Below are 12928 nucleotides of genomic sequence, written 5' to 3' on the forward strand. Positions count from 1 at the left end.
ATTTAAATCAAGTCGTGCTAATTTAAATCAAATCCGTCCTGCCGGAGTAACGGAAAGTGGGAGATCCTCTTTGTGTACTTTGAACTCTTTGGGGAGTTTTCTAATGGTAGCCAGGAATTATGTTTACCTTCAGCACTAGGAAATAAAAACAGATTTTCCCAGCATTAAGTGTAAGCATTTAATACGACCATATTGCTGAAGTGAAATTGCCATCATGGTGCTTTCTAATTTGAGGGAGGAGGCTAAGAAGAGAGACATGCACAGACGGCCACTTTGAGCTGGAGAAGAACAGAGCATGACTTGGCAAACTGTTCTCCCCCTCTCCCCCCACCCTTCAGTGGACACCTGCCCTGCTGGTTGAGGCAATGCTGCTGCAGCTGTTGGCATTTATTCTCATGTGGTGAACTTCTTCATAATCCCACAGACATTCCTGCTGCTTCAGTCAGGTGGAAAAAGGGAAAGCCTGTGTTTTCTGCCTGTTCCTGCATAAAGAATAACTTGCCATGAGGTTAGCCCAGGTCTTCCTCTCATTATTCAGATCTGCATTGGACAGTTTGAGCATGTTGTGAAACATGTTATTATGTTAAATCGAAACAATGAGTTTCCTCACTCTGAGGATCACACTTAAATCTGATGCTGGAATGAACACACTCAGCATTTGTACCTGCCCACAGGCCCCAGATCCACAGCCTGGAAGCATGCAGGGCCAGTGGGCAAATGTTGAAACTCAAATTATATGTGATACTGTGTGTATGGAAACCTCCCTGTCATAACCTCTTCCTTTTTTAATACACCCCCAGCCTCATGTTTAAAGTAGGTCTCAGTCAATAAGGTGTTGTTTCTTTAACAGGGTTAAGACAGAGAATGCTGGCACTAGTAGATTCTGTTGCAGTTGGAACTAAAAACAGGGAGACTGAAAGGGTGAATGAGGAACAATTTATGACTTTGCCGAACAGGAGAGGTCACTGGCTTGAAAAAGAAGGGGAGGAGACTGGACACATAACAGTGGAATTACCATCTTTAGTTTGTTTTGTGGGTCAGAGTTGGGTGGAGATTGAAATGGCCCTGTTTAAACACCTTCAACAAAGCCATCCAAGATAGTGTAGTCAGAAATTGTGATTTCACTTGTAAAGACAGTTTCAATTGTGTATTTGGAGGAAAATACAGATTCCCTGCCCTAGAATGGTTATTTGGCTGGATTCCTGCTCATCTTCCACAAGGAATCACCAGAAATGAAGCTTCTATGATGTGGTTCCATGCTTGTGAAATAAACTCAAATGCTTTTAAGGTTTAGGGAGCTTTTTGCTTCCTTTTTATTAGGAGCCAAAGTGTAAACTGAGTACACTGAGATGTTTCCTCTAGAGCCAAAGAGGCCAAAACCCCATTGACATTTAGGGAGAATCTACCAAAGAGCAGGAATGCAGCCAAATACTAACCTCCAGTGAAGGTGAGTTGCCACAGGTAAGACAAAAACATAAGAGGAATGCCATGATGGGACACAGATTTTTTTAAAAAATACTTAGTTCAAGTTCATTTAGCAACATTGCAGATGTATTTGTTTAAACTGGAGCCTCTTAGCCTAAGTTTTTAACTTGGTTTTGCAGTTGAGGTATGCTACAATTATGTTGCTTAGACATGTTTCAGATGTGCAGCATGTCTGTTACAGACAGCTTGTTTGCAAGTACTTGGCTCAGACCTTCCTTGGCAAATCTTTTACTTTAGCACTCAGTTGGTTTGAAGGCAGGTTTGTTGGCATTTCTGTGAAAAGTCAGTGTGAATATGAGGCTTATCTTTTATATTATGTGGTTGCATTGTCGTGGAGGTTGAATGCGTGTGAAAGTTTATGGAGAGGAATGTGTGTATTTTCAGTCTCAGGCAAGGTCATTAACCCCCATCTTTCTGTGGCACTGATAGGCTTTGCTTGCTGTAATGACTGCTAGTGGCGTTCTCAAATGTGGGCATAGACTGGGAAGGCAGGCTTTAGCTTGTCTGTGGCATCCCTCATGGCTTTGTGGGTCCATGAGGGAGTTGCCCTCTGTACGTCAATCCTTGCCATGGAGGGGAGTGTTGTCTTTAGGTCCTTGTCTGTCATTTAAAAAAAACACAACGTTCCCTTTTCTTCAACAAGGTCAGGGCAGTGCACGTGATTCTCCTCTCCTCCCCCATTTTATCATCACAGCAATACTGGGAGCTTCATAGCTGAGTAGGAATTTTAATCCAGGTCTCTTCTGTTCTAGTCTGACATTCTAACTACTGTACAACACTGCCTCTCTGTTCAAAATTGGATTTCAGAGGTATTCATTAGAACAGTGGTTCTCAACCTGTGGGTCGGGACCCCTTTGGGGACCCAGGGGTCACCTAAGACTCTCTGCATCAGTGTTCTCCATCTGTAAAATGGATAAATGTTAGGGTTGGGGGTCACCACAACATGAGGAACTGTATGAAAGGGTTGCGGCATTAGAAAGGTTGAGAACCACTACATTAGAAGAACATTTAATACTAATCTCACCTGTCCTCCAAGGATCTTTGTTTTCGCCACCCTGAATACTCTTCTCTAGTGAAAGTTCTGAGCTAGGGGTAGGTAGAAGGAGTGTTGTTTGAGATTTTTACATCCGTGTCTGTTTTGCCAGAACAGACAGGTGCCTAGAAAGTTAGAACCACACGATTACATTATTATTACCATTGTATCAAAATACACGGTAGAAAAATTTGTGCTGTGGCTATTCATGTGCATAAGCCAGCTAGAGTAAGCATTCCTGCTTTTGAAAAAAAAGAACTTGAACTGCTGGATGCTGAATGAAATATTAATAATCTCCTTTCTAGCCTACCTGAGACTCAAGGCAGATTACAAAATATGAAATGCAAATTCAGCCAAATAGCACACATTTTTTAAAAAAAGTGCTAGAATTGAAAGACAGTGGGGAGAAATAATAAGAAACAGTCAATGTAGGTCATGCTGAAGAAAGTGTTATTAAGTTAGAAGACATTAAATTGACATTAAACTGCAATATTCATGCAATAAATAATGTGATATACTACAATACAACCCTTTACACAAGTAACTGTTTGAGCTGATCTGTTATACCATACTTCTGATCTCTTTCTCAAAATGTCCTTTGGAACATTTCTGTTTTGTGCACTTTGCAAAAAGATAAGTTTCATGGGAACCTTGCTGATAGCATCAGGCATTCCTAAACTTAAATTTAGGGAAGATATGGACCAAAATAACATAGGGATAAAGCCAAGCTGTCAGTATGCAGATTTGGACTTGTGCTTTCAGAAATAACTTTTGGAAATTCCTTACTGTTCTTTTCTTTTCTAATTCTTCAACACAATAAATAGATGTACTATTCACTTGATTTATTTGAATAATTTTAGATGTCTTATTGGAATAAAAATGAGACATTGCTGGCACTATGCATGCTCAGCCAAGAAAAAATGTTCTGCAGCCTATTTTCATTTATGCAAATATCTAGGTACACAGGCAGATATTTACAGCTTTCTGGGAGTTACATAATATGCCCCTTAATAACCAGTAAACCTTTCAACCGATTTCTAAAGCTTTCTGCATAGGAAGTTGCCCTTAAATCTTGTTTCCTGCCTAAATAACTGTACCTTGTTCATAACTGTGTTTGTACTCTTCATAGACCCCTCCTTCTGAAAACAGTGACCAACCATTGTACAGTTGATCTTGATTTCCTGTTTTGAACCATGCAGCTGCTCCATGCTTATAGAGCTGCAACTGTAGGATTTGTATTCCAAAACTCTTTGGCCAAGCTGGATCCTGTGTCTGTATTCCACCAAGTTTTCCTCCAGTGGAGAATTTATTCTGTCGGACAAAGTCTTCAACTGATGAAGAAAAGTAATTATTTTATGGAGGGAAATCTTTCTGGGTCAGGGGTAATCATAGGATCCTGTCCTAGATCTGTACTGAGCTCTAATGGTAAACTGATGTAAAAGTGCCTTTGTTTTGATGGGTCTGGTGTAGTAGGATTTCATACTTAAAAAAAATAGAAACAGTGTTCCATGTATAACTTATAGGAGGAGTATGCCTGCCTTGATACCTGAATCAGAAGCTGAGCCAGCACCTGTGCCTGACCTGTTGGGGAGCATTTTGTCTGGACAAAGCCTTCTTATGATGAGTGGTTCTGATGTTGTGATTAATAGAGATGGCTCTTTAACGGCAAAGAAAACTGGTAAGGATTTTTGGTTTCAGTCCTTATTTACCAACGTGACTGACCAGATCAATCCTAAGTCCAGCAGATGTGTCTCATTCTTAGGTTTAGGAACATCTAATTCTTGTGAAACTGGGCAAATAAATACAAGTATTTGGTTTTCATCCTTTGCACTTTGTAAGTCACAGGCCTTATTGTGGATATTTCACAGTTCACGTAGGGTTTGGAAACTTGGCCTCAGAGGAAAACTGCCTATGATAGTCAACTATTTCTACTGTAGGAAGCCCAACAGTGATCAATCATATGCATCTGAATTGCAGAATATGTGACCATGCATGTGGGTATTCAAATTGTTCAAAGGTAGATTGAACTAATATGAAACAAACATATAGTGCAGTGATAGATTTCTCAGAGAGTCATAACTTGTGTACCTAGCCTGTGTGCTCAAGGGGATAACTACTGTGACACTAGCTAGAAACTTCAGTTCAGCAACAGTGACTTGCATAGCAGCAATAGTTGTCAGTAAATACACCTATACTATGGTAGCTTGATATTAAATGAATGGCTTTTGGTTTTACTTTGGTGCTTGTAAATAATGGAAAAGCTTAATGTTTTTCTCATGTTCCCTTCCAGTTCCATTACTTCACAGCAATTCAGTAAGTAATTCAAGAGTAGAAGAAAGCTTGGAAGGCGCTTCCCAGCCTGATGCAGCATGTTTGGAGACTGCAGTTAGTAGTTCTGGTGCTGAACCTTTGGTACAACTGAATCCGAACTCCAGGTCCACCACCTCAAATACTTATTCATCATCCCCACCTTCGTTAAACATAACAAATAAAGCAGCAAGTCCGTTGCAGACTACAGCTGGAAGGGCACCTGTTCGATTTGAATATTCAATGACTCCAAGGTCTGTTCAGAATCAGAATCTGGCAAATATCAATAGATGTGTTCCCAAACTGGGCGAAGGATCCAGATTTAATGGTGGCTCTAAACTGCCTGCTGGCCTTCCTGCTGCATCTTCTAAGTCTCTGCATAATGCCGTCAGTTCAGTTTCAAAAACTGTTCCTGTGAGGCAGCCTCTAAAACCTGCTCCTAAAAGGCTTGATATCTCTGAACTTCCCAGGATACCAAAGATTAAAAAGGAAGCAAATAGTGGGCATTTGGAATCTCAGTCCACCAGTAATCGAAGTGGTGACATTCCCAGCTCTTGTATAACACAATTGACTGGCAAAGGGAGCACAAACCAGCCAGTCAGGGGTAGTAAAATGGAAAGCAGCGCAGCAAATGCCCCTCAGAGACAAGCACACGTGAGTGGCGGTACTCCTGCTATAAATGCTGTCGCCCGCGGCACTTCCTCAGATCCTCCATCCAGAGGGAAAGTTGGAAGCTCTTCCTTTGAGAGCTTTAGAATCAATATCCCTGGAAATGTTGGGCATTCCAGCAGACTGTCAAATCCTGGATTTTGCAATACTTTCCGGCCTGTTGACAACAAAGTGCAGCAGAAAGAGAACCCTTCACCTCTCTTTTCTCTGAAAAAAACAAAACCAATGAAAAGTGAAATTTATGATCCTTTTGATCCAACAGGTTCTGATTCGAGTTCTACCAACAGCAGTCCTGAAAGGTTGCCTCTGACTAACATCACTAGGACAATATCCATAGCAAGTCCAAAAGTCCAGACATTCCAAACAGTGCGTCGTTTTACCCCTTACATGCTGGAAAATATCTTTGGGTCTGGGGCAGAATCGTCTGATGTTCCATCGAGTAATGCAGAGTCTAACGATGATGCAGTAATTAAAGAGAGGCTTGTGGAGCAGGTCTCTGATACAGAACAAGAAAAAATTGATGAGGAAGAATTATCAAGGACACCCTGTACTTCCACTGCCATCAAACAAGAAGTTACTGATGTAGAGCATTTACATAAAGAAAATTTTAGGATTGGTTTTGAAGAGGCTCAGGTTAAATCTAGAGTAAAAATGGACTTGGACAGTCCTTCAGGTGAGAATCAGCAGCAAAATACACCTAAAAATGAGCAATCTGAGAAACTGTCATTATCACACTTCCCATCAAATTCCAGTTCTCTGAACGAGAAGAAGGTAAAACAGAAAAAGACAGCGGTGAAAGAATACAAGTCCACCAGGTCAAGATCCAGATCAAGGACGTGTTCAAGGGACAGAAGCTCAAGATCTGCTTCTGCGTCTGGTGAGGAAAGCAGAAGCCAAAGGATTAAATCAAAGGTCAGGCAGTCATCTAGTGATTACTCCAGTAGTTGTGATCGATCCAAAAAGAAGAAAGCAAAGGATAAAACTAAAGACAAAAAAGCAAAGAGTTCCTGGCCAAAAGAACGCAAGAGGTCCAGGTCGCGATCTGCTAGTCCAGGCCACTCTCCTTTTGAATACTACGGAAGCCGAAAGAAAAAAAAACATTCTGTTTCTAAGGCAAGGGAACAAGAATGTGCTGAGAGAATTAAAAAAAAGAAGCATAGAAGAGGCAGGAGCTATGACAGGTATGAGAAAGAGAGGTCCTCAAGATCCCAAGAGAGAAAAAGATCAAGATCTAGGTCTCTGGAAAGACGAAAAAGGAAATCAAAATCATCTTCTCCATCAAGATTTAGAGAACATAAAAGAACTAAATCTAAGGAGAAACAGTTGCAATCTAGGTCATGGTCCAAAGAAAAGAAACACAAGCCAAAAGAGGTGTTGCTGCCTCCTCAAGGGAAGGATCAGAAATCTTCAGGTGATAACCTGAACAGGTGTCTTGAACACACTGTTCCTCTGATACAAGAGCTAGAAAATACCATGCAAGAACCTTTGGATGTTCATATAGACCGAATGTCTACACAGGACATTACTGTAAAAGGTACCCTATTAGAAGCTGATCTAGAGGAGCCCATGGCAGTGGAACAAGTCTGTGAAAAACTTATGAATGAAGCAATTCTTTCTCAACTGGAATGCACAGATTCTGAAATATTGCCAGACAATGTAAATTCCTCCTCCAAGAAGGAACTGGCAACAGGCACTGAATCACTAGAGCTTAGTAAGCAAAGTGATACATCGGAGGACACTGCAACCAAGCAAGAAGATGTCTGTCCATTTCTAACAGATTCTCTTTTGAAGGAGGAGGAACTTGTACAAGACGGTGATGAGGCATTGCCAGCCCAAGCTTCAGCTGAAGTCAAAACAGCAATGGAAGCTAAAGATATGGACCTTTTGTTAGATGAGAAGGCAGCTAATGTAAATAAACCTGAACTAGAGGCAGTAGCCCCAGGCCCTGTGTTGAAATCTAAAACGTTAGTAAAAAGGGTTACATGGAATTTACAAGAGGAAGGAAGTGATACAACGGCTGCGGACAAAACACCAAGTAAGCATATTGTAGTTCTTAAAAATATGAAAAGACCATGTAATGAATGTAGAAGTCACTTTTAAAGAAACAATAAGTGTAATAGCTTAGCACTGTTTATAGTGGGACATTCTTCAAAACTCCCTAAATATAAATAAATATAAATAATGGTACTGACTTCTCTGTATACTGCATTGCATTTTCTAAAAAGTCCATTTTAAGGAATTTTAAGTTAGGGATACAACTTCTCTAGTTCTTTTTGTATTTAAACAAATACTTCCACTTGGAGATAAAGCATTCTGTTTAAAGAACATTGTAGAAGGCCATATACTAATGGGATAGAATCCCTAGGCAGTCAGTGCTAAGTTGATTAAGGGAGGGGCTACACTTCAGTTTTGACTTGTGATGCTGGATTTCTTGCTATCCTGAAATGCTGCTTTTTTCCTGGGGATGTTCTAGGAGTGCCATTCTGCAAACAGCAGAGAACGAAAGAAGGGGTCTGGAAAGCAGAGGATTTGACCCAAACATTAAATCAGGTGCAGTTATCTGAGTCTCCTCCAACCAATTATATGATTCCTGAGCCTATGTTTCCTGATCTAGATTCCTCTCAGGTTGGTTGCCCTACTAGAATCCCAGTGTCATGGAAGGCCATTCCACTTCATCTGTAACCTCTTTGTGCCCCACCTGACTTTTATTGTGGAATGCTGCTCCACCGCCTCTTCCATGCACTACATTTCATACAGCCCATATATGTCGGTAATCTCCTGATGTTGGTATTCCCACCATGCCTTCTGTTTTAAAATGGAAACAAATTTCTGCCGCTTTGCCACAGACTTGTAATTTCAGGAGCTGACTATAAAAACAAATCAGTTATTGGACTGTGTAAAAACTATCAGCAGAGTTTAAAGCAGAGTCACTCTGGTAAGATGAGAAGGATAATAATCTTCTTGCACTCTCTGCAACCTTCTCTCACACTTGGAAAAGAATACTCTCCATTCAAGATGTTCTTTCCATAGGAAGGTTTTATTTTAGCAGTTGCAAGGCTACACAAGTCTATTCTATACAAGACTATAAGACTATACAGAACTCTTCAGTAATAACAAAGTTCAACACACACACACAGAACTTAACTTAGACTCAGTCTCTATCTCTACTTAGCATAGCATACACAAAGCATACATCCAACAGGATACTTTTCCCCGCCCCGGCATCAGCCTCTCATTGGTCTAGAGTTGCAGTTGAATTAACCAATCATGTTAAAGGTTAACTGCTCCTTCGCCCCTAGACTGACTGTCTCTGGCCTCTGGGGTTTGCAAACTTCTGCTAACTTGAAATGACCCTTTAGTGAACTTTTCTCTCTTTTTTTTATATCATGACAAAAACATGTTTTCTTGTGCTTCTTACCAGTAGTGGAAATAGAGGCTGATGAGCCATTTTGAACAGGCATTAAGTTCTGGGGGATACTGCCCTTGGTGTTCCTGAGGACGTTTAGTGGCGTGGTTTCTGACATCTGTTCTTTCACTTCAGGTTTACAACCAAAACCTACCTTTGGCAGCACCGCTGGCCTCGAGTCTGCCACCTTATGCACCTGTTAGCCAGCCCACCGTTCAGTTCATAATGCAGGGGAGCCTTCCTTTGCTTGGCTATGTGGCAGGACAAGGACTGACTCCGGAGCCTGGCAATCTGACTACGGCCTCGGAGCCAGGAATCCAGGCAGCTTCCACCGGCAATGCAGAGGAAGAGGAAGTCAAAGCTCCTCAATCCCCAGTAGAGAAAACAAAAAATGAAGAGGTGAGTGATTGAGCCTGAAAGGGATACAGGCACCTAAGAATAGGCCTGCTGCGTCAGACCACTTAGTCCAGCCTTCTTTCTCTAGCAGCAGTCAACTGATGCAGCAGGAAAACCTGCAAGCCAGACGTGATGGCCCTCGATGGCATAGTATTTCTCACCAGTGGTGTATAACTACTGGACATGGAGGTTCCATTTAACTAATGTCGTGCAAGGCTGTTGATAGACTTTACCTCTGTTATTGCCAGTCACAGTTTTGCTGAGTGATCCTATATGCATTGAGAGAAAGAGAGAGAAACCTCTCCTGATGAATTCTGTTTGGGAGCCATTTATAATCTTCTTATAAATGTCCATGTCCCTCCTAACTTGTCATTTTCTAAAATGAAATGCTTCAGTTCCTTGAATTTATCTTCATAAGAAAGGTCTTCCAAGTGATTGATCATCTTAAATACTGGTTAGTACGGTCTCCATTTTTACTAGATACCGTATATACTCGTGTATTAGTCGACCCGCATATAAGTCGAGGCACCTAATTTTACCACAAATAGCTGGGAAGACTTATTGACTTGCGTATAAGTCGAGGGTGGGAAATGCAGCAGCAGCTGGTAAATTTCAAAAATAAAAATAGATACCAATAAAATTACATCAATTGAGGCATCAGTAGGTTAAATGTTTTTGAATATTTATTTAAAAGAAAAACAGTAAACTGGCTCTGTAAGTGGAAAAGAGGGTCAACAAGAACAATATGGTCTCAACAATAACTTTAAAAGTACAAAAACCTTAGCTCAATCAGCAACTAAGCTAAAACACAAGAGTTAAAATCCTTCAAAACTGGATTCCTCCTCATCATTTGTATGTCCAAATGTAACTCAACTTAGATTTTAAGAGGGATATTATCAGAAATGGAAAATCTACTATTAGCTTCCATTGTAAACAATGGGGGATGGGGCACCCTTTTGGGGATCAATAACTTTGGATCCCCTGACCCAAACTTCACCAAACCTGGCTGGTATCATAAAGAGACTCTCCTGATGAGACCAGCCAGGTTTGGTGAAGTTTGGTTCAGAGGGTCGAAAGTTATGGACCCTCAAAAGGGTAGCCCCATCTACTAATAGCTCCCATTGAAAACAATGGGGAATGGGGGCACCTCCTTTGGGGGTCCATAACTTTGGACCCCCTGAACCAAACTTTACCAAACTTGGCTGGTATCACCAGGGGTGTCTTCTGAGGGTACCCTGAAAATTTGGTGTTGCTAGCAAAAACTGCGCCCCCTGCTGGCCGGCAAAGTAAAAACACACAAAAAATTTTAATGACCCGCATATAAGTCGAGGGGAGCTTTTTCAGCATTAAAAATGTACTGAAAAATTCGACTTATACATGAGTATATACGGTACTTATAGAAATGTGATGATTAGAATCACCCACATGCATACCATAATGCCATTGTGAAAAATCACTGCGTTAATGCTATGTTTTTCTTCTTTCTGCTTTTATCTGACGTTTGATTTTGTCTTTTGTTCACACATTTGCTTACTTCAGATAATGTATGTCATCTTGTTACCCCCATTTCTGGTACAGAAACATCCTTCTGGAGTTGCTCTTTTAATATTTCCAATAACTTTGCCAAGATTACTGATTATCTTACTAAGCACTTTCCTTTATGAACTTGTCTAAAGTCCCGGTGTTTGGAAGATCCAGTTACTGTTTCTGTTCATTATGAAAATGGTCTCCTTCCTCTTTTTTTAGTCACTGATTCTTAAGCAAACCTCTTCTCTGATTGATTGATTGATTGATTGATTGATTGATTGATTGATTGATTGATTGATTGATTGATTGATTAGGCTGGTAGGCCGCCCTCCCCCGGAGGGCTCAGGGCGGTTCACAGCACAGGTATACAATACAATTAAATAAACAAGTAAACTCCATACATTTTAGTACTGGTCTCTATTAAAATACAGTACTCTAATTACATTTTACATCATGACTACACAGCTGCCTTTCTGGGATTGAGGTCTCATGCATGCAGGTAGCAGCCGTGCTCTTTAACTCATAGGATATTTTGAATTGAGACAGTTTTGGCTAATTCAACTTTTTTGTTGTAGTATATGAAGAAGCTTCACATGCAAGAGAGGGCTGTGGAAGAAGTGAAACTTGCAATTAAGCCCTTTTACCAGAAGAGAGAGATCACAAAGGAGGAATATAAAGACATCCTTCGGAAGGCAGTGCAAAAGGTAACGGGAGCGAAAAGCTCGTTAGCTGGCAGCTCAGGTCACTTGCTTTGAACGGGAGCTGGATTTTAGCTGTTCACACAGTAAAATCCGACTCCGTCACATTGTGCTGATAAACACGAAGGTTTTAGAAACTTTAACATTATCCACTTTTTTTGTTTCTTAGATCTGTCATAGTAAAAGTGGTGAAATCAACCCTGTCAAAGTAGCTAATCTTGTGAAGGCTTATGTTGAGAAGTACAAACATATACGGAAACACAAGAAGACTGACACAGCAGAAGAGCCTCGGGAAGTTGGGAACTGAGAAACTGAGACTCAGATGAAACAGTGGAGATGCTTCTCACCAAGGAATTTTCTTCGTCGACGGGAAGATGGAGATATGCAGTTGCATGTTATGGAACACCCCCTCCTCTGGTACTGGATGCAGTGGGACTTACCTGCAGGACTGGAGTCTTATCATAAATTTCACTGCCATTCAAGAAGCAAATTGTCAGCATACACCCCTTTACTTTGAGGAGTAGCTCTGGACATAGAAAACTCTGTGTGTGAGTGTGTACATATGTAGGGAGAGTGCACTATCAATTTTCATGATTTAGTTTGATCACATATCTGGCGGGGGGGAGGAGTCTGTGCATCTGACCTGCTCACAGTTGAAAGACAACATTTTTTCTATACAGTATGCGCCAATGTATGCTGTTCCCATTGTGGTTTTATTTATGAGAAGTACGGATTCTTTAAAGATTTCTCTGAAATTAGTTTAATTGAACTGTGGTATTTTTGCCTGTTCAGTGAGAGAAATTTTGACTCATTCTGTCATATGGGAAATGCAGATATGCACTTAGCCTTTATAAATTCTCTTCAGAAAATATTGCTCTTCAAGTGGCATTTATTTACACTTTGGTGAGGCTGTCTTGATGAGGAACTCCAACTTCAATTTGTGGGGGTTTGATGGTGGGAGAACTGGACTAAGTTGCACTTCCTTTGAATAATGTGCTGATGGTTTATTTTGCATTGAACAAAATTACCTTTCTCTGAGAGGGGAGGGGGAGGGGATACATTTGCGAGCTTTCAGTGGCAAACCCGAGGAGTGCAACAGAAGAATGTACAAAGTGGAAATGTGACAATTTATAAAATTATTTTGAATTGTTTCAGTCCTGCAGGAGGTGTCCTTTGTTCGGGAGATGGGGGAGGCGGGGGTTGTTTGTGGTAATCTAGATCAAGCAAAGTATTTATTTTCTCAAAGACAGGTGTGCAGTTAATAAAGTCTTGGGGAGAAGGAAATGAGTCATGGGATTGTGTGCACCCAGCCCTGTAGGTTTCCCTTTATGTTAACTTGTTAATTTGAGCTTAAATGTATATACAATGCTCTGAAATTCACTTTGGGGAGCCTGATTTAAACCAGGA

At 40.8% G+C, this 12928-nt stretch overlaps 1 protein-coding gene across 2 annotated transcripts in view; it reads left to right on the top strand.

Annotated features, from left to right (window-relative positions):
* PHRF1 (PHD and ring finger domains 1) overlaps nt 1-12672 on the top strand; it is a 34021-nt gene extending 21349 nt beyond the window's left edge. The window contains exons 13-18 of one of the 2 annotated variants that reach the window (XM_048483826.1): nt 4042-4196; nt 4809-7529; nt 7968-8119; nt 9036-9299; nt 11399-11527; nt 11691-12672. In XM_048483826.1, the coding sequence (XP_048339783.1) occupies nt 4042-4196; nt 4809-7529; nt 7968-8119; nt 9036-9299; nt 11399-11527; nt 11691-11828 (3559 nt within the window). In that variant the 3' untranslated portion in view covers nt 11829-12672. The remainder of the gene's footprint in view (nt 1-4041; nt 4197-4808; nt 7530-7967; nt 8120-9035; nt 9300-11398; nt 11528-11690) is intronic. The other variant, XM_048483827.1, reaches the window with a different exon arrangement.
* The last annotated feature ends 256 nt before the right edge of the window (nt 12673-12928 follow it).

The sequence above is a fragment of the Sphaerodactylus townsendi genome, linkage group LG02 (genome assembly GCF_021028975.2).
Source record: "Sphaerodactylus townsendi isolate TG3544 linkage group LG02, MPM_Stown_v2.3, whole genome shotgun sequence".
NCBI lineage: Eukaryota > Metazoa > Chordata > Lepidosauria > Squamata > Sphaerodactylidae > Sphaerodactylus > Sphaerodactylus townsendi.